The sequence below is a fragment of the Tympanuchus pallidicinctus genome, unplaced genomic scaffold (genome assembly GCF_026119805.1).
Source record: "Tympanuchus pallidicinctus isolate F22 unplaced genomic scaffold, pur_lepc_1.0 scaffold5, whole genome shotgun sequence".
NCBI lineage: Eukaryota > Metazoa > Chordata > Aves > Galliformes > Phasianidae > Tympanuchus > Tympanuchus pallidicinctus.
The window spans coordinates 28821989-28840137 of record NW_026294769.1 but is presented as its reverse complement, the minus strand read 5'-3'; the positions used below and the strand labels follow the sequence as shown (position 1 = coordinate 28840137).

The 18149-nt window shown below is 39.9% G+C and overlaps 1 protein-coding gene across 3 annotated transcripts in view; it reads right to left on the bottom strand.

Annotated features, from left to right (window-relative positions):
• Positions 1-18149, bottom strand: part of DLGAP1 (DLG associated protein 1) — a 368791-nt gene that overhangs the window by 22063 nt on the left and 328579 nt on the right. For all 3 annotated transcript variants that reach the window (XM_052703449.1, XM_052703450.1, XM_052703451.1), the window contains one exon: positions 1563-1936. In XM_052703449.1, coding sequence (XP_052559409.1) covers positions 1563-1936 — 374 coding nt within the window. The remainder of the gene's footprint in view (positions 1-1562; positions 1937-18149) is intronic.

Genomic DNA, 18149 nt, shown 5'->3' with positions numbered 1-18149 from the left:
TGTAAGTCTGAACTTGGCTTCTATTGCAGTCAGTGGAGGGAGGTTGGCATATGGATGGTGATTAAGCTACTCAGCTGTAATTTTTACGGTTTCAGCAGGAGATTTTCAGGGGCTTGAGCAGCATTTGGGCCTCTGTTTTCCTCAGATTTCAGCAAACTGGGGCTCCTGTTTCTCCTAAAAGCCCTGTTCTTTACTTGCACCAATGCTACCTTCAGAAAAGAAAGATGGGAGATGGTGTCTTGGGAACCATGGTTCATGTTACTGCTATTCATATGGAATGCTGCAAACACAGACTTTATTTCTTTCTACCCATTACTTTGTCTGCAAAGGTCTTTGTTGCTTTGTTCAGTGAAAGGAGGGATCACAACAATAAAACAGCAGCACCTTAGCCTTGACTGGGTTTGGCAATAAGTAATAGGGTGTTCCTTTATCCCTGTCCAATCTGGGTCTTGCTCCTGCATTTAACACTAAATATATCCCTTCTTTCAGAATATATCCAAACCAAACAGCTGTGAAGCAGAGAAAGGGTACAAGAAAGGCAGCAGACCCACGGGCTGTAGTAACTCTTGGCCTTCAAAGAAGAAGCACAAGGTGAGTAAAGTCACTGCTTGTCTGGCAGCTGCCTCTGGGGATGGCATGCTCAGCACCTCCAATCTCGTCAGGCGGATGCAGTGATTTCACGGTAAGTTCTTAGGCTCTGCTAATCAGATAAGCCTGTCCAGGCACAGAGGAGGTTGTAAACACAACCTCCATCTGCAGGGAAAAAAAATCATGTTTTCTTGGGAAGGCAGATAAGCTGTGGATTGCTGTTCTGTTTGCTCGGGATTCATCTCCCATCAAAACTTGTGCTGATTTTCAGTTGATTGCAAGTTCAAGTACTTTGTTGCAAGAGCTAATCCTGCAAGCAGATAGTTGGCCTTCCATGCACATTCTTGTGGGGGGATATGGGAAAAATTAATTAAGATAGCAGATTAAATTGGCCTAGTTTATTTGCTCTTCTCCTTTCTGTAAATACAAGTGAACTTTGGCAGGGTTAGTTTTCTTGTTTCATTCCACTAGAGGTAACAAAATGCAAGTCAGAAGGAACTTATCCTCTGCTCTTGAGGCTGGGATGGAAACAATGCTGCCTCATTCGAGCGGCCACCAGTCATTATGAAATGCATGAATAAGCAGTGACAATTAATTCAGTGAGGCTGGATGAAAATATTTTTTGGGTGATAGTGTAATGTAAATCATTGTTTTACACATTCCCTTTCAATGATTTAATTCATGCCTTTCTGACCCCCGCTGTGTTATGATTCATAGATTAGTGCTCATGTGTGTAATTTAACAGAGCTGAATAACAAGCAGCAAGGAGACTTAAATTCTCTAATCTGATGTTTTTATGATAAATTAGTAAAACATCATTAGTACCATGTAGCATTATAAAGCTGCTGGAAATTCTAATAGGTATCTGAAAGAAAAAGAAGAAAAAAATATACAAAACATTGCATAATGAGCAGTAAAATAAACGTAGAAACCCAAAACAATGGCACACATATAACCTAAATCCTGTACTGTACCTGTATTCCGATAGATAAGCATCTGTTTTTCTTGAAGTGGTCCTTCTTTCTATCTTCTACTGCAACGGTGGCAATGGTTGTGGTGGTGGTGACAGTGGCAGTGTTGTTCCCTACATGTTGACTTGCTGGGCCGTGGATCTGTGCATTAGCAGCTTCAATAGCTGCTGTTAGTGCCTTCATACTGTCCAAACTCTCTGTGGAGTTGCTAAGTCCAGACTGACTGATGATATCTCCCCTCTGTCCATGCCCATCCATATACGCATCTTGGGCAGACTCTGTGCTGCTCTGGGCTGTGATAGAGATAAATGGTTTGGTGGTAGTTCTTGGTGGGACTGGAGGTGGTGTCTTCTTATAGGTAGTAATGCAGGATGACACTGGAAAAAACATGAAAGTTCTTGATTTATTGAAAGGAAAATGTATGTATACCATCTTAAGACACCATGAGCATGGACAGAGCAGAGGCAAGGAGAGTGCTGTTAGCCAAAGAATCCCCAAAAGCTCCGATAACTGTGCTAGGGAAATACCTTGCTTATCAGCGTCTTCTGTTCGTACTGATGTGTATGCCAGAGCAGCTTTATTGCAATTGTTTTCTCTTTCTTCGCCCTGCCCCACTCTATTAACTTATACTTTTTAAGCTGCATTTCTTTGTTCAGATAGAGATCATAAACCCATCTGAGATCCAAGACTTGATGTTCATCATGCTTCAACTTGTGTATTTCTTGTTATAAATTGTTACAATTTTTGCACAGCCTGTTCAGATATTTTAAAAAGTCTTGTAAGCTGTGGAGGGCATGTTTAAGATAACGTTTTGCTGCTCATATTTCTCACAATAAACATATATGTGTATTTTTTGAAAAATGCTTAATTTTGCACAAATAGAGTTAATGTAACGTAGTCAATGTCTAAAGCCTGGCAGCTGGTGGAACTTCTTAAAGGAAAGCGTAAGAATAAATGTTTGCAACAAGACTTCAAAAGTTTATGAGGACTCCTTTTCACATGTTGATGGCCGTGCTCTCATCATAAGTGCTTCTATATAGATGCAGAAGCTTATCTTGAGGTTCTCAGATTAGGAACTATTGGCTGATGTATACAGAATTACATGCAGAATGCAGTTCATGGAGAAAAAAAACCTCCTTTAAGGGATAGTTGGCAGCTCTGCTTTGCTGAAATCCTGGAATGCTCTCAAATGAAGGAAAAAAAGTCCATTAAGAATAAAAAACAATCATGATATGCTCTATTTTTTAAGCAAATAAATGCAGGCATTAACCTGTGCAAAGTTCAGACACAAACACGTTAACATGAATTCTTTTTAACAATAATCATATGGCAAGAAATGATTCATTTTAATTGGCAGACGTCTGTGCCACCCACATGAAAGGTAAGTCTGCTACAGCTGTTCTGCTCCCTCTTTGCACTGTATGTGCTTGTAGAGCCAGAAGCCATTCTGGCATTAATTTGACTAGCTCAGATCCACACGCCTCATATCTCCCAATAGTTGCAGGAATAGTTGCAGCGTAAAAGGTGTTTCCAGGGCATGAAATCACATGGGATTTTTTTAAGAAGTCTGGTCTGAGTTTCTGATAACATGCCTGAACCCATGTTAAACTCTTTAAATGCTAATGGAAAAAGAGCATTTTGTGAAGGTTGTGTGAGTTTTGAAACTGATTCACTTCTGAAGAATCAAACAGAAACCACAGCATCTTGGAGAGAAGAGATAGATGAAAATGAACTTGTCAAATTTTAACTCCCAGGAAGTGAAGTTTATAAGGGTTAAAGGTGCTTTTTAAAACTGCTTACGACAAGACAAACCTATGAAACTAACAGGAAAGATGACAAATTTACAAAGAGGCATGTGAATTTTGCACAGTTCTTCATTGGTTTTGATGCTGACAAAAAAGCATTTGTTGTGACTGTGGACACTCAGGGAAATTGGCTGCTCTTGCTGCAGCACAAGCAGACTTACATAGAATTCTGGAGGCTGCTGCTGAGGTGATGGGATCCCAGAAATAACCTAAGTGGCTCATGGCCTGCAGAAATGCTCTCCAAGTGGTGGAAATGCAAAATGAAATTTACCACTGAAGAATTTAAAGCATATACATTCACTCATATATCCAGGTAATGCTTTGGCAAGCCTGTTCCAAGCTCATCTAATAGAGGTTTGTGTGCCATGCTACCTTGCAATTCAGCAATGTATAAAATGCCCAATTTAAAATATGCTGAGTAAGGGCATTGTGGAACTCCTGGGCAGACAGCAGCACCTTCAGGACATCCTTGCAAGGCACACAGGTGTCACTCTTCTACTTAGCAGATAACAACACACTCCAAAAGTGCTCTTAATGAGGAGAAAAAGACTGTAAAATAAAAAGAAAGCTCCAACGTGACTGGTCTGCATGTCACTGATCATCCTTGAAGGGACAGAGAGTCAACAACAACTGTCTGTTGACAGCTACCGGCACTCTGGTCAGTGCAGGACAAATACAGAGACCCTTGATTGAGATGTCTTCCATTCTGCTGGTAAATGCACTCAACGAGGAGCCTAATCCACTCCACAGTGAAAGATGTTTGCACTCAGCTAATTAAATGTGAAGTTATTAAGAGGGGGAGAGGATTGACAAGTCATACGGTGAAATTGTAAAGAGAAACAGCAAACGTTGTTTCAGCAAGTCAAAACAAATCCTTGGTTTCCTGGAGTCATGCAGCATGCACTGTACAGCTCCGGAGAAGCAAAGCGTACAAGTCATAAAAGATCCCCAGGCGCTCCATTACTGGAAATGATGCAAGCTCCCACCACTCCTGTGCAGAAATGACAGCAAACCGTGCTCTGGCTGCAACTGTTTGCTCAGCGCTGGAGCTGCCTGAGCCCTCCCAGTGGCTGAAGTATGACAGTAAAAGGGATTTGGTGCACTGGGTTTCTCTAGGCACTTTTCAAGAACCGAGCAACGAGTGATATGGCAACCTGAAGGACCTGTCTGAATTTCACTGGGTGATTTTCAATGCAAAGGTGCTCAAAGAATAAAAGGAACACTCCCTAAGAGAAAGGAGCTGGAGCTGTTCTTGTGCAGCATTGGGTAGGTGAAGGAAGATGCTGTGTTGTGGGCAAGAGGAAATCGTGGCCACCCAGTGCTGGAGGTGGAGAACAGCACAGGTTCACAGGGTACATGGAAAAAACACAGAAATCTTCACACAGGGGACATTCAGACAGTTTTGCACTTGAGAGTTTGTTTAATTCACATCAGGAAGTGAATTTAAAAGGACTCCATAATTCCTAATAAATGCATTCTTGGATATGGATCAAGGAGTGAACTTCTATACTCAAAATGATCTGACTGGAGAGTCAAATCAAAGCAGATTCATTTGTCATTGTTTAGGCACGGAGTTAATCAGAAATAACTTTTTCTGAACATTAAGTGTGTGTATAAACGCACAGTTTGTCATAATATAGAGTAGTTTTCTGTATTACTTTACATAGCACCAAGAGCGGCCTGATCAGTGGGTGGCAGCCCTGCCCACAGCATGGGGATGGAACTGGCTGGCCTTGGAGGTCCGTTCCAAACTAAGCCATTCTGTGATTCTGATACAGCAGATAAACATTCTTGTGCTGCAGCATTATCAAGGTTTGGTTGAAGAATAAGTTAAATCATGTGCAAGGAAACCCTGGCTCCCAAAGCACCTTGAGTCAGCCCCTCATTCCCAGCCATATCCATCCTCACTGCTCTCCTCCTCGTTTTGATCTTGATTCCATTTATGTAGCTATGCCTTTGGGTTACAATTTAATCATGGATACTGAGAGAAAAAGAACTTTCCCCAACAAAAAAAATTTAACGAAAAATAGTCACGGTGTTTGTCCTCCTAGCTAGTATTTCCGAACAACTAGCTCATGGGACAGGAATTTGAAACAGGGAGTGTCAACCACCCAGTTCAGAAGGAAGTCTAATGATGAAAAAAAAATAAAAATCCGAGATTGCATAATAATAAAGACTTGAATTTGAATGTTTCATTGTAAGAGCACTTCAGTTGTTTAAACACGCTCACTAGGGAGATGAGCCCTTGGGAGCAAACATCAGCACTCAAACCCAGAGTTTTAGCTCAGTGAATGGGTGCTCAAGAGAACCCCAAGGCAGATCAACACTTGTGAAGGGATCAGTTTCACACAGTGAGCAGCTGAGCAGTTCAGGATGAGATAGGTGAGCAACATCTTCCCCTGTCTGACTTGGTAGTCCCAGGTGATCTTAGTTAACAAATGCAGGGATACATAAGGGTGCAAATTTAAAGTCAACTAAAATAATGGTGCTTCTCTTGAGAAAAAGGAGCAGCAAAATACACAGCATGTACACGATTAACTATTAATGAGGCAAGAGCTCCTCCACCCTGCACTGATGGACTTCCTCCTTATGATTTAACTCCCGTGTAAAGGTATGCTGCACCAATACTCCCACATATCTGCACAATGAGGTAGGATTGGAGTGGGGGGGATGCAGGCACATCCATGCAGAGCTGAGACTTCAGAGCTGCAGCCCCTGAGCTCTCCATGCAGAAGTGCAGGGCATGATTTGCCATGGTACGTTCCAACAGAGCTGATGTTCTCTTTACTGTGCATGTATTTCCCTGCTTTGTTGAGGTTTGGAGGGGGGTGGTGGTGGAGTAAATACTTAGAAATGGAGTTTTAGATCCTGTATTTTTGTTTTCTTGTGCAAAAAGTAGGTAAGAAAATGGAGCATGCATAAAAACAACTATTCTCAAAGCACAGATGGCTTCTGAGGAAACAGAGACCATTAAAAAAAAACCTGAAATAAAGATTTTCCTAAGAAGTTCTAGACTGCTTGAGGGAATAATACCAGAGTGAGTTATGGATGTCATTATCCCAAAAGAGAACTACAGAAATCTCTGTACTGTGCCATCAGGACTTCTGCCAATGCCATGTTTTTTCTGTGTCCCCACCACTGCCAAGTCATAAATCTCAGCCAACGAAAGCCGGAGATACACCAAAGGTAGAAACAGGCACAACTGACAACTATACAGAGTATGTAAACATAGTAACATCTAATGTACCCTGAGGTCTAAAAGCCTGTGCTGCTGTCCATTTTGCAAGTTTGGAATGGTTAGCTTGCAGCTTTCCAGCTGGATGCACTAAGGGGCTCCTGAAACCCAAGCCTGACCATGGCTTATCCTGTATCTCACATGAGAATGAGTTACAAAATCTGCATGAGTGCTGTCAATGGATGACAGGTGAGTATTTCTCTACCAGATTTATTTTTTTCTTTTAACGGCTGCTGCTGGAAGCTGCTGATGCCAGTCAGAAGTTTAATTGCAGTCCCAGGAAAGCTGAATTAGTGTACAGAGAACAAGTGAGACAGATGAAGGTGTCTTCTAAATGTTATTTATCATTGTAATATCACTGCAAATTATGGATGCGCAGAGAAAAATTCATTGCATGTAGGCTTCCTATGAGACCCACTTCACCTTTTCTACTGTGTAACCATAGCTGAACTTCTCTATATATTAAAATTTGCCCTTACACTAAGAGTGCACAGCTTCAGCTGATTCGGCCTCAAAGCAGACAAGTCTATAAGAAGCTGAAGCTCAAGGAAAATATTTCACATAAACTGATAGTTATTACCCAAGTGAATAGTTGCTAGGTTGGCTTATTACATTTTGCTCTTAAAAAAACATGATCTGCACTGGTCTTGAGCAGTCGAGGGCTTGGCTTTATATTTTCTGAAGACAGAACATGGCCATACGCACAGCCCAGATCTTATTATGCATGTGGTGATGGTGCTTTTCTGAAGGGCTTTATTCCAGCCTTGGCCCATAAGATGTGATGGTGTGCTTGTTTTTTCTTTTTTTTTTTTTTTCTGAGAAAACACCAAGAAACATTACCTGATTAATAGCTTAAATGAAGCGTACAGTACTACTCTGATGTTTTCTGCACCTAAGTGCTTCACCAATTCCCTCATGCTCCTCACTGTCAGAGCAGTGATAGAAAACAAGAAACATTAGACCTTAGATCAAAAACAGCCGTCTAAAAATATTGTGTTTCAGAACTTACATACCATCAAATCACCACAGTAAGAAATTCACAATCTTTCTGAATACCAGTGCATTCATGTTATAAAAAGCATTTATGGAAAGCAGAGCAAACAATGTGAAATATAACAGCTTATCCCACTAAGACCAAGGGAGTGTAACAGTAAATAAATGTAGTAATATCAGCATGATCCTTTTCCCATGTATTTTCCAGGAAGCAACTTCACTGGCACTTTGATATAACATTTTGTTATGTGTTGCTGCAGCACACTCAAATTCTAGAATTTGCATCCCTTTCCCTCTGGCAATACTGTTAGTAAAGCAAAAAAAAATTTTTTTTAATGTGGTGTTGCACTAACCCAAACCAGACACATAAATGTAAGCAGCTACCTAAGTAAAAACACAATGCATGACCCATTGTCTGGATTTTGGGAAGCATGGAGGGCTGAAATTCCTACAAGTACTTGGCCAGGTGAGTTAGGCAGATTCAAATCAAAAGCTTTAAACTCAAACATACCCAGAAAAACTTACCACTCTTTTTTTTTCTTTTTTATTTCTTTGACGACTGAAGAACAGTTGAATGTAAAGACTTGGGCTGCACACTGTGTGCTCTTGGGGCTAATCACATAAAAAACACTCTCTTATTTCTGAATTGGATCTGGATTCTTAAAAATTTGACCTGAGGAGCAAATGCACAATCTCATTTTCAGGCTATGCCTGTAGCTCATTCAGCACACAGTCATGCAATGAGTCTGGCAAAGTGGAGCCCATGTTTGCCATTCTGCTTGGGTATGACAGTGTAAGTGTTGCCTCTTAAAATGGTCACATAGTTGAAAAATGGTCACATACTTGAAACTTCTGGACATATTAATGTACTCTTGTATATATGATTTCCCTTTACTTACAAATCGGATATTTAATATCTGAGCAGCCAACACACTGGAGACTTGCATCCTGTCAAACCTGGAGGCGTATGGTCAGGACCAAGCCCATACAGTAATAAACCTCCCATGACTGTGTGTTTTACCCTCCTTAATTCATTTAGAAACACTGCTTTGCAGAATCATTAAGGCTGGAAAAGACCACTAGGATAATCTAGTCCAACATCAGCTCACCCCCACCATGCCCACTGACCATATCCCTCAGTGCCAGATCCACATAGCTCTTGAACACCTCCGGGGTTGGTGACTCCACCATCTCCCTGGGCAGCCTGTTAAGTCCTTATTGATCCTCTGCTTTCCATCCTCTATCTTTGACAATGGAGCCAAGTGATGACAAAGAGGTTCAGCAGTCCCTCATTTTAGGAGGAGCTTGTCATGACCTTCATGGGAAAACTGCAAGGTGCAATTGCTCAACTTTAGCCACGTAGGACATAGGACTGGAGAATAACTAGATTCTCCTTCTCTTTTCCAAATCTGTGAATCTCAGTAACTAGTCTGTGAACCTTGAGTAGATTTAAGCAGGCCAATTATCTCCAAGTAATCTGATCAAACCAAGTAATCTGATTGGCAATGAAACTGGTGAGGGGTCTGAAGCACAAATCTTATGAGGAGTGGCTGAGGGAGCTGGGATTGTTCAGCCTGGAGAACAGGAGGCTCAGAGGAGACCTCATTGCACTCTACAACTTCCTGAAGGGATGTTGTGATGAAAAAGGGTCTGGCCTCTTCTCCCAGGCAAATAGTAGGACCCGAGGAAATGGCCAGAAGTTATACCAGAGGAGGTTTAGGTTGGACATTAGGAGAAACTTCTTCTCTCAGAGGGTGGTCAGGCACTGGAATGGCTGCACAGGGAGGTGGTGGAGTCACCATCCCTGGCAGTGTTCAAGAGGCGCCTGGATGAGGAGCGACGAGATATAGTTTAGTAGCTTGTGGTACTAATAGGAATGGGAGGGTGGTTGGACTAGATGATCTTGAAGGTTGTTTCTAACCTTGCGATTCTATGATTCTATGATCATGCAGAATTTAAGCTACGTATTAATATAGCTGGATATCCCTGTTTTCAACATTACTGACACATCAACATGCGATTCCTGTCCAGTGAAAAATGACTGTAAAAGTTGTTTCCAGCTCCTCAGTCTGGAAACACACTTCTTGGTTTGATGCTGATGTTAGCATGAAAGCAAGCTTCTACTGGTTCTTACTCCCAGTGGTTTTCTGAATAGTTAATAAATGTAAGGTAGAGTAAGCAGAATTCTGTACAATTGCACACATTGGCATCAAGCTGCTCGCACAAAATTTGATTACTGATGCATCTAAATTGGCTTAGAAATCCATTAGTTTAAACTGCTGCAAATCCACTCCTGATGTGGACAAGTATAGACGTGGATATGACTGATAAGGTCTTTAAAAAAAAAAAAGCTTAAGTGAAAATGCAGTGGAAGTAATAGTGATTCATTCAAAGAGTTTATCCAAATTAACTCATCAGTTCAGTGATTTAAAACTGATTTCCTTTTATGCCACAGTGTGTGAACAAGATACACACTGTTAGCAGTTACATTTATTTGAATGCACTGGAAATTGTACAGGTAAAATTAAGTTGATGAAAATCTGTGAAGATTAAAAGTCCTCTTTAATTTTCTCAGTCAAAATCAGTTCTCAGGTCTGTTTGAATTCATTTGTGCCTGCATGGTTCACTTACTTTTATATCTGGTATTATTTTAAAAGATGCAGTAAATCACAGAACACAGTGATCAGCACTTTTACTAACAAACTTTTCTATAGTGACCCACAATGGGAAACTTCTGCACTACAAGGCAGGTTTATACATAGAGAACAGTTATATTCCTTTGGTCATTATGGGACTGGTAAATATAGCAAGTAAAAAAATGTGGGTACACCAGTTTTTCATGTTACTCAACACCAAGGCTGTTCAGAAGCTTTTAAGCAACACAGAAAGACATTGCTCTGACAAAGGCTATTCAAACAGGGTTAAAACAACCCATATGAAATAGAATTTACTATTTTGATACAGTAACCATCTCCATTATTAAGCAAACTACCTCACAGTGTGATATGTGTTGGTTTTGCTTCCTCACCATCCAGCAATTGACTTAAAGAACCCAACTTAAAAAAGTGAATACACAAACCTCTGTTGCCACCAAAGCTTCAGTGCTCTCATATTGTTTCTAAAGTCCACCTCTCAATTTGGTTCGAGAACTTTATGTTATGCTGCTTGACTCGTAAATTTGTTTTAGTTTGGCTAAGAGGTAAAATTCAGATGACATCAATGGTGAAGGGCTGCTGTGCTAAAATCAGATGTAAGTTGGAAAGAAACTGCACAAACACCAAAGACAAGAAAATAAGAGCTGCTACAAACTATAAGAAGAATGTGATTGCTAAAAGCAACATGAACAACTTTTTAGCTGCTTTAAATTTCCAGGAAGCACCATGGGAATTGATTTATACCCTTTTATTTTCTGTTGCATGCAGTTTGCTATGACTCATACAAGTCATGCAGGTTTAAGATCACACTATATTTTCTCATAAAGAATTACTAATAAACGTAAAAAAAAAAACAGAGTTCAGGAAAGAAAGTATCACGTGGGCATTGAGCAAGAACATCTGTTCACCAGGGAAATACTGAGTTGTTTTTATGTAATCAGTACTACATTCTTACTGTTCCAGTCCAAGTGGGAATGTCTAAAACAAGCAAGTTATCCAAAAACAAACGCAAAAGCTACTTGAAGCAGGAACAAGGAAGGGAAGAACTATTAGCAAAACCATGCTTCAGGCACAAGATTAATTTGCTGCTTGAGTCAGAGTTATGGCCCAGCTGAGAAATTCTGCCTGTCTGGAGGTCAAGGCATAGTTATCAGGCTGGAAGACACCTGTCTGGGACAATCCAGTCCATTCTCAAATGACAAGGAAATGTAGATAAGAAGTTTATACAAGAAATTATACCTGTCTTTGGCATAATTTCAGGTAAACTAGAAAAACTGAATCAAGCCTGTAGACATTAAGTTTTTCCAAAACCTAGGGGAAGAAAAACAATTTGGTAAACAAGGCATGTTAGGAACATATGTCAGATATGTATTCGGTGTTGATAGGAAGTAAAATTTAAACCAAAACCTCGTTCCCATCTTTCCATTCTGTGTTCAGATTAAGAAATCATGGCCTTGCTCTGGGGCAGGATTAAGGTCACTGTGGATGACCTCATTATTTTACGTTTTTCATTTTTTTTCACAAAAATAATCTTACCTATATTTCAATAAACTAGTTCAAAATACTGGATTGGCATGAGCAATTCCTGTTGATCAGGAATTGAGTGTCAACACAAAATATATTGACATCTCAGGTGCCGTGCACCTCAGTACACAGATAATTTATAGTATAGAGATGTAGAGATATGATTTAGTAGTTATGATGTTGATGGGCTGACAGTCAGACTAGATGATCTTAGTGGTATTTTCCAATCATAATGTTTCTGTGATTCAATGTATTTCAGTACATCCGAGGACAACAATCATGTCTTGTTGGGAGCCTTGAGCCAGCACCAATTCCCAGATTAAGACAGAGGAGGACAGTAATCCTGCCACACATGCATGAGGACAGAGCAAGCTTCAAGTCACAAGACTGGAGTGAGAGACACCCCCATCATTCCACATACTTTTGCACTTATTAAATGAATGCATATAAAAGAGGCCTTGAAGAAGTTCAGATTCACAATTTGCAGGGGATGTCAAGCACAACTTCCATGGAGACATCATAGAATCTTAGAATCACTCAGGTTAGAAAAGGCCTTAAAGATCAGTGAGTCCAACCACAACCTAACCATACTTCCCTAACTCTAACAACCCACCACTAAATCATGTCCCTGAGCACCACATCCAAACAGTTTTGAAACACATCCAGGGATGGTGACTCAACCAGCTTCCTGGGGAGCCTATTCCAGTGCTTAACAACCTCTTCTGTAAATAAGTGTTTCCTAATATCCAACCTAAACTTGGCGCAACTTGAGGCCATTTCCCCTCATCCTGTCACCTGTCACCAGTGAGAAGAGACCAACCCTATTCTCTCTGTAAGCACCTTTCAGATATTGGAAGAGAGCAATAAGGCCTCTCCTCAGCTTTCTTTTCCCCCAGCTGAACATTCCCAATTCCTTCAGTCTCTCCTCATAGGGCATATTCTCCAAGCCTTTCACAAGCCTCGTTGCCCTTCTTTGGACCTGCTCCAGCACCTCAATGTACTTTCTGTACTAAGTGCCTTTTTTTTTTTTCTTTTTTCTTTCTACCCTCCTCATTACAATTTATTTTAAAATAAGTCAGTTTAGTGACAGTGGGAGTTTTAAAACTTGTCAACAGGATCCCAAAACCCTGATGATGGTATTTATGTTATACTATACTAATGGAAAAAAGTCAGAGCTCATTATACATAATTTTAACAAGGACAAAGTGGCATTGCCACAGTGAAGGGTGAACGTGAGTAAAGTTTTCTCTCCCAGACATATGTAGGATTTCTCTTTCAATTACAATTTTGTTTAGCTAAAAATTTCCAAATTAGTGTTCATGATCTCAGACTGGGATAGCACTCCCTTCTCCTAGCTCCTAGATTACACAATAATTCTAGCATTTCTTACATTTACATAATTGTAAAAAATTAAAGATGCATTTTGTGCTGGCTTAGTTAAAAGGTAAACCCAGACATTTTATGCAGGCTTAGTTAAAAGGTAAATCCAGGCCACCTACTTAACACACAGAAAGAGAAATTAAACAAACTAACATGAGTTTTGACACTTCAAAGTACTCAGACCTTTTGAATCTCTCCACTACAGAAATGCTTTCTGAAGATCACAAGGCCAATACCAGATCTCTGCAAATGCCGACAAAGCTAATCCACAAATCCATACAATCTCACATGCACATAGCAAATCCTCTACAACTCTAAGTGTACAAGATGAAGGAAAGAGGCTGGGTCAAGTTTTTAACCAATGATCCAATTTTTATGTTCTCTCCCTACCATTTTCTGCCCAAGCCTAAAATGTCTTCTTTAATTATCCTCCTAATAAGTCCCATATATTGCACATACCCATTCCTCCTTTATACAACATTTCTTTTGCAATCAAAATCTCAGCCTCAGAGACTTCGCTGGCTCACTGTGAATCAGAAGGTCACCCAAATCTCTGATGGAACATGCCCCTGAAGACATATGGGATGCAAAAGAAAGGGACAGAATCAGGTCTGAATCCTCATGACCAAAGTGACTGGTGGAGAAAAGAGACGAACTGATGCAAATAACTGTGCATGTTGTGTAAAAACAAGGATGCTCAGCAGAGCAACAGGCAACCTGTTATAGAATCATAGAATTGCTCAGGTTGGAAAATACTATAATGGCTCAGTCTGCTCTGTTCAGCTATACCCCTATTACTTTGCTTGCAAAACTTTGCACAATCTCAATTTCTCTTTGCATGGATGTTTTAAGAATAGCTGTCTTAACAGTACAGTTTTATCAGAGTGGATAACTTTGTTGAGAATGTGTTTTATTCATTAACTGTTATTCACATCAAAATATTCACATCAAAATCCAAACAGAATCACTGTCAAACACCAATCACCCAGCACAAAAAAACCCCAAGTAATTAAAAGGTACAGATGATGAATTATCCACATGCCAATGTCTGCTTTTCATGAATTGTCTGTTAACAAATGATAAACACATGCATGTGCAAAAATGAAGAGTGTACATAAGCACCTTGGGAACTGGGAAAATTATATATTTGAGATTAATATCAGTTCTGGTGATAAAATCAGTCATCCCTTACTTCTAGCAATATAAATATTCTTTACTTTTTTTACCATAAGGGATCTAAGAGGCTATGCAGGCTGTGCCTAGCTGTAGGTCACAGTAGTACCATCTACAGCTAAACTGTGCCCAAAGAAACATTTCAGGTTACTTGGACATTTCTCATAAGAGCTACCATTCCACAATAATTTTGCATTTTGGAAGTGTTTTAAGCTGAATCAATGCATCCCGCTTCGATTTGGGACTAAGGTTATCCACGTTAAGAGTTATTCTGGAAAAACAACTCAGTACTTCTGTACTTCTAAGTTGGAAACTTAGAGAAAACTGGTGTAGAGAGAAGGTTGCTGCACACTGAGCCTGAAGCCTCCTTCCATGACTTTTTTTTTGCTTTGGAGTCTATCAAGGTGTCAGGTCGGTCTCTTCAGCCATTAAAGACTAGCAAGGGTGTTAAAAGACTATTCAAGGTGTTTTTGTTGAATAACTTGGTTGAAGAAAACAGCAACAAAATGTATGCATGAACTCATCTTGGCCTAACAAGTCTCAGGGCACAGCCTTCCTTTCCTGCAGAACTATTAGCAAAATGTCAACAATAAGATTTTAATAATTTCAAAGGCAGCTTATTACATCTATAATGTCATTCTTTTGTGTATAAAATTGCTGCCCAAAGTATGTACACTAGGAGTGAGATCTACTCATAAAATAAAGTCTTACAATTTTCCTAAATTTAGCACTTAGGACAGTGACTGAGTCCTATTTTCTTTGTTACCCCATTCAGTTGACTTTTCTATACACGCCTTGAACGTGCTATTTATTAACAGCCAAGTAGGCCACTGCAGCAGTTTTCTTTGAGACTGGGAACCTGCTGGCTTGACCTGTTTCTCAAGAGAGAAGTGTCATCTGAACAGGACAAAATTGTTTTTTTATTTTTCCTCCCTACTTTCCTCTTCTGAGCACTCTTCTTATAATCCCATAAAGCAAAAATGTCACTGTTCTAGAGAATCTTTTTTCCTAAAAAAAGAACTGTACATAATTAAAGAAAAGAATGTAGAAACATTTTTCTTTATATTATTACACTGCTAATGTTCTTCATTTCATACCTTGCCAGAATGGCCTCTAGTCCTTCAAGATGAAAAGCAACAGTTGTTGTAATTGCTTAGCATTTCACGCAAAGAGCTTTTGAGTTTAAAAGTGTCCTGCTCTGAAACGCTCAAGACTGCTTTTTTTCATCACTTCCATTGGTGCATGGTAAAAATAAGACCTTCTAGATCACTGTATTGAGCCTTACTAAGGAGAAGTGAGCCAGTTATATCCCTTCCCCCCTCTCTGCAAATTAGATGTTATCAAAAGAAAAAAATGATTTTAAAAAGATATTTTTCATATCCTTCAAGACTGCTGCATGCCACTTACAGATCTTCGTGGAGAACTTGGCTTGGAGTGAGCTTCCACAGCCTATCATGTGTAAAATTCATCCTACACAATGACTTAAGCATCAGTTGCATCATTAACGCATTCCTGTCTGCAGAATGTGTTTTTGCACTTTGCCAGATGAGACAGAAACAAGATGAATTGTTACTGTGCATATGCAGTTCTCTAATAAAAACAACATTGGCGTTATTATTCTTGGAAATGCATTTGGAAAATCTTACTCTACCTGTGTCGTATGCAATAGGATGACAGGTAGGCAAGGCACTGCAAAGTGTATGTGGTGTAAGAATGTGTAGTCAACAGGTACAATAAATACCTGTGTGCACATTCTTGTCTGAACACATAAATAGAGCCACCCACGCATACACATACAAAGCTATGTCTTATGAGGAGTGGCTGAGGGAACTGGGATTGTTCAGTCTGGAGAAGAGGAGGTTCCAGGGAGACCTTATTGCCCTCTACAACTGCCTGAAAGGAGGTTGTAGTGTGGTGGGGATTGGCCTCTTCTCACAGGTAACTGCAAAAGAACAAGAGGTAATAGCCTTAACTTGTGCCAGGGAGGTTCAGGTTGGATATTAAGAAAAATTTCTTCTCAGTAAGAGTGGTTGGGCACTGACACAGGCTACCCAGGGAGGTGGTGGAATCATCATCCCTGGAATGTTCAAGAATCATGTAGATGTGCCACTGAGGAACATGAATTAGTAGGTGTGGTGGGGATGGGTTGATGGTTGGACTAGGTGATCTTATTAGTCTTTCTGACCGTAATGATTCTATGATTTTATGTTCAAATGAACAGGTAGTGGAAGGAGGGATAGGTGACCAGGGAGAAGTATAGAGATGCTGCTAGGCTGTAGAGGGATGGGGTCAAGAAGGACAAGATCCAACTGAAACTCAACAGAGCGAGGGGTGAAAAGAAAGATAAGAAAGGCTTTTATAGTTAACAGCACCAGGTGTCCTACAGCTTTGTCAAAGACAAGAATCTTCAGCTTGCCTTGCTCGCACAAACCTGCTTGCTAAAAAAATCCTTCTTATGAACAAACTAATATGCATTATTTCACTGCTCATTCTAGAACCATCGTTATAATTACTTCACTCTCAGCAGCCTCCCACATCCCTCTTGAGCTGTGAATTACAAGCTTACAACATAAGGGATACTAGTCTTGTGGCATGATTAGAATACATTTCCACAGGTTGCCAATGCAGAAGAATAGCTCATCTAAGGATGAATAGGTTCATTTACTTGAAGATAATTTTCTTTACCTTTCAGACTATCATCTATGTCTAACAGATGAAAAAGAACAGAAATTCTGTGCAGGTCAGCTTCCCTTAGAAAATAAACCCAAACATCTGTTTTTTCTGCCCTGGAATTTGAAGGTATGTAGGCTTGGAGTTTAGTCTGCCTGTTCAAAAGAAAGCTGTTGTTTGCAGAGTGCAGATACAGACCTGTTCTCTGCAGAAGATTGAATGTGTTAGTCACTAAGAAGCATAATGAAAAGTAACCATTTTCTGTTCTTCATAGCGCAGTCTTGGAGAGGAGAAGCGCACCCACATATGTCATTTTTTGATGTGCTATCAAATAGAATCCAAAGATTTTAAATATTATATTAAGCAGTTAGAGATTAAAAAGGCAATTTGCATGGAGTAAATATTTCCCTTTGGAATTCAGGAGAACATAATAGCTTTGAATGGGCAGCCTAGTCTGGTGGTTGGCGACCCTGCACATAGCAGGCAGCTTGAAACTAAATGATCATTGTTCTTTTCAACCCAGGCCATTCTATGATTCTATGATTCTATGATATGTTTGTCATCTGCAGATTATGCATAGTGTGAAAACGTTAACTATGAATGTTCAGAAATGCACAGAGCTGGATCAGCAGTGCTCCAGCAACATCTGTCTTTGGTAATGCAGAGCATCCTTTGCCTGCTCAATGGGTTTCACAGTTGCCTTATGACCCACAGAAAACTCCAAAGAAGTTGGGGGAAATTCGTGATTCCTTCTGTTCTCATGTTTGTAGATGAAATTCCTACCATTCATTTGTAGCCTACTCGGTGCTCTTATCATCAGTGTTTTAACTCTCTGGTTTATGACTTCATTACTTTAATACGGTCTCTGAACCATCTGCAAACCACCTACCAGGCCTGGCAGCTCACACAGTTTGGGAAATGTACTCCTCTTTAGTTATTACATTAAAACCTTACTAAAGAGGCGAATCTAAACAACTTCGGAGATGTTCAAGGAGAACCACAGATTTCTTCTTGATATGCATCATTATGCAGTAAAAGAACATTCAGTGAAACATGGGGATATTTATTATTCAACAGATTACACTCCATTACAGCTTAAACTAGTTGAAAAGAAAAAGGACGGTGTTATTTAATTAATGATGGTTTGCAAATTGCA